The sequence below is a fragment of the Acanthisitta chloris genome, unplaced genomic scaffold (assembly GCF_000695815.1).
Source record: "Acanthisitta chloris isolate BGI_N310 unplaced genomic scaffold, ASM69581v1 scaffold45448, whole genome shotgun sequence".
Lineage (NCBI taxonomy): Eukaryota > Metazoa > Chordata > Aves > Passeriformes > Acanthisittidae > Acanthisitta > Acanthisitta chloris.
In genome coordinates this window covers 13,060-16,358 of record NW_008688395.1, presented here as the reverse complement: position 1 = coordinate 16,358, position 3,299 = coordinate 13,060, and the positions used below count along the sequence as shown (strand labels likewise).

General features: G+C 36.1%; 1 protein-coding gene across 1 annotated transcript in view; it reads left to right on the top strand.

The window, feature by feature from the left end:
• Window positions 1-3,299, top strand: part of DR1 (down-regulator of transcription 1, TBP-binding (negative cofactor 2)) — a gene marked incomplete at its 5' end in the record, with an annotated part of 11,222 nt that overhangs the window by 5,803 nt on the left and 2,120 nt on the right. Inside the window, 2 exon segments of the mRNA XM_009080978.1 lie at window positions 1-47; window positions 3,268-3,299. The exon segment at window positions 1-47 is cut by the window's left edge and continues 27 nt beyond it; the exon segment at window positions 3,268-3,299 is cut by the window's right edge and continues 2,120 nt beyond it. Coding sequence (XP_009079226.1) covers window positions 1-47; window positions 3,268-3,299 — 79 coding nt within the window.

The following is a 3,299-nucleotide window of genomic DNA, read 5'->3' as shown; positions in this document are numbered from 1 at the left end:
TTCCGGAGGAAGAGCTACTAAGGCAGCAACAGGAATTATTTGCACAAGTAAGCGAAGCAATACTTGTACTGATGAGGTTGGAATAATTAATGCTGCAGATCTAGGGCCACAAAAACATGTGCACACCTAGAGGTATCCCCTTCCTTGTGAATTGCTGTGGCATCTAAGATGCTATTGACCTTGACCTGTTTGAACTGGGCAATGTAAAGTCAAAAAATATGATGCTGCTCCTTGTTACTTCTGTGCTTTGACATATAAGACTTTGTGTATGAACAAATTTTATACTCTAGGTTTAAAGAGCATGGGAGTTTACTGCTACTTCAGTGTTTCCATTCCACTGTAGAAAATGTATTAAGAATTAGTTGGCTGAGGAAATAATGAATGACAGATGGTGTTCTAGGAAATTACCAGTTTTGAAGCATTAAAAAGTGAAAATAGCTTTTCTGTTTCTGACCATTAGTGCCCAAATGTTATTTCTTATCCTTTGAAAGAAACATTTAATTGTTCAAAACTTCTAATTTGTCCTTTCTTATCTTGGCAAGACTCTAATTGAGTGAATTCATGCATGAATTTTTAAAGAGGCAATTGAGGCATAGAAAAAGCATTTGCCTGCAAATACTGTATGCATACACACACACACACACATTCTCCTTCACCCCAGCCTTGTCTCCTTCCTGCTTTCCCAGATAGTTTGTGAACATCTCCCAGTTGAAATGACTACAGCCAAATTTTATTTATTTACCTTTCTACGCCATCTTTGTCTCTGACTGGACCATTCTCTAAACTAAGAGATGTGAAAGTTTTGTGGGGTTTCTCTTTCCTCTTAGCCAAGGAATGAGTCTTACTTTCTCCATTTGCTTAATTTAATTTCCTCTGATGAAAATGCTTATTCAGTTCCATGTTATCATGTCGGATTACTGCAACCTTGTCTCCAACTTGCTGTACTTTTATCTTGCTGAAACTGTTGCTTTTCATATTACAACATGCCAACTATTTTAATCTTAATTGCATGATGAATTTTAAGGCATTTAACATTTCAGCATTCCACGTAGCTGTTGCCAGCCTGCAGTGAACTAGTTATGGTAAAATCATGTGTGCCTAACTCGTTTGTGCTAAAGTTAGAAAGACCAACAGGGCTGCCTCTGAATTTCTGGTAAGATTGACAAATAATAGTCTGTTTGATACCTGTTTTTTGCTTGCTATTTTGTTCAAATAACTTAGCACAGTATACAAAATAAAAAAGCAGCAAACTCTAGGTGTGCTAAGGGAGTACTGGCTGCTAAGTATCATTTTAAAACTTATGCAAGCCACACTTTGTCTAAGGAATGACAACTTGGAAGCATATATTTTTAAAATTCCATGTTACTGTGCCTTAACATCTAAGTTAAGGCAATGCATGGCAGTTTGACAGGATCATATGAATGACTTTTAAAAATAGTCTGTGGTAACATGGAAAATGTGTGCTTAGATCCAAAGATGGCATGCTCATTTTTCAAAAATAGCAGCTGTGATATGCTGTTGGAGGTACTGTGATTATTCTTAAAAATAGTTACACGAGTGCATGTTTGTTTATTCTGTTACTCTCGTTAATATTCTAGAGCGTGACGCTAATGCTGATTTTCTGCTCTAGTTTTAAAATACCTGCCTGGTGATGTTCTGAGTGTTTGACACCTGTATCTCGGGTGACTGTCAGTATTGGAAGTCAAGGGAATGGCTTATCCCAGTGTTCATGCATGTTTAAGTTTTTGTGCAAGACGAGGGTTGCAGTAGATTTAGGGTGTTTTGAGACTTCCTTTCTGAAGTTGTGCAGTAAATGGGTTAAGTTCACCAGAGGCTTATAGAGCTTCTTGGTCAATACAACTCACTGGAATTTTTGTTTCTTTGTTTTGGGTTTTTTACATTTTTTAAATGGCAAAGTGTTAGTATAAGTAACACTTAAATGAGGGTGAGTACTGACAGAACTATCCATCTGGTGTGAGGTGCTGAGCCTCTGCCTCCTGGTGTATCTGTCTGTATCACCTCTCTGAGTGTACAGTGAATGTCATTAGCAGGGTCAGTGGGGAGCCCTGTTGTTATCTTGTGTGTTATAAATATTTATGCCTCTCCTGTGTGTAAAGGTGCTGCTGTCTTCCTTTAAAACTTTACAATGTCTCAAACTGTTTTCCAACCCTTCTAACTGTGCCACCACTTGAAGTTTGAAATACTGAAAAATCTTCACTGGGAAAAGATTTCTACTTCTGTAGAAGTATTTTCTTTAACTACTAGAACAGACTGAGGAAATGTGATGCTTTGTTATAATAAGGGAAGACTCCTCTTTTTTTCGCTTTGCTAAGTAGATAAACTGGTTTCGATTGTTTTCCAATGCATAATCTTTTGGTATCTTAAAGTTCACAAAACTGTAAAAAAAATTGGTGTTTTGAAAAGAAAATAGGAAAATTCAGCATGTGATAGGATTAGAAAGGAAATTATACAGTCTTAGTGATTACTTTTAAAAGTAGAAAAGTAAAGAAGACTGAAAACTTTTAATTATAAGAACTTTGTCCTAATGTTCACTCAAAATAGAGACTGAAGTTTTAACTTTGACACAATTGGTTAGTGTGCTGTTGAAATCAATAGGAATTGGTGAAAACCAAGTGAGAACCCTGGATAGAAAAACAAGGTGTCACAAGTTGAACTATTTGAAATGTCTTGTTAGAATGTCTTGTACTTTACAGTAAAGGACTGTATCTTTCTGTAATAAAGCCACATTCAGCCTGCATACCTGAACTTGAGAAGATCTTACCTTGCTCTATTTTCCAAGGATTGCTTAGCAAAGTAAAATAATGTCTATCTTTGTTTTTGTGATGTGTACCTCTGTGGTACAGTCCGGGCGATTTCATAATTACAAGTTTGAGTATTTGTAATCAACAAAATAAGGCTGTTCTTGTCTCTGAACTGTGATTAAATGTTAAGGTCCCTTGAAATTGAAGTCTACAATTTCCATTGCTTTGCCTCACTTAAATTTTTCATTATGAAGTGATTCAGCACAGTCCTTACAGTGGAACTTAGGCACACTAGTTTCTGCCTCTTGTTTTCATAACTAAGTCCTCCAAATGGTGGTGTCTTCAGAGGAAGAGATAATATACTTGAACGTCTTGGTACAAATAATTAAGGTACTTCTAGATATGGTTTTGCATGTACAGTTAATAAAAAAGTTATAGAAAAGGAGTCTGTAGCTACTGATAAAAATGTTTTTAAAGATAAGGTGTTCTAGAGATTCTTCACCAGTCTTAACAATTAAATTCATGTCTCCAGGCTAG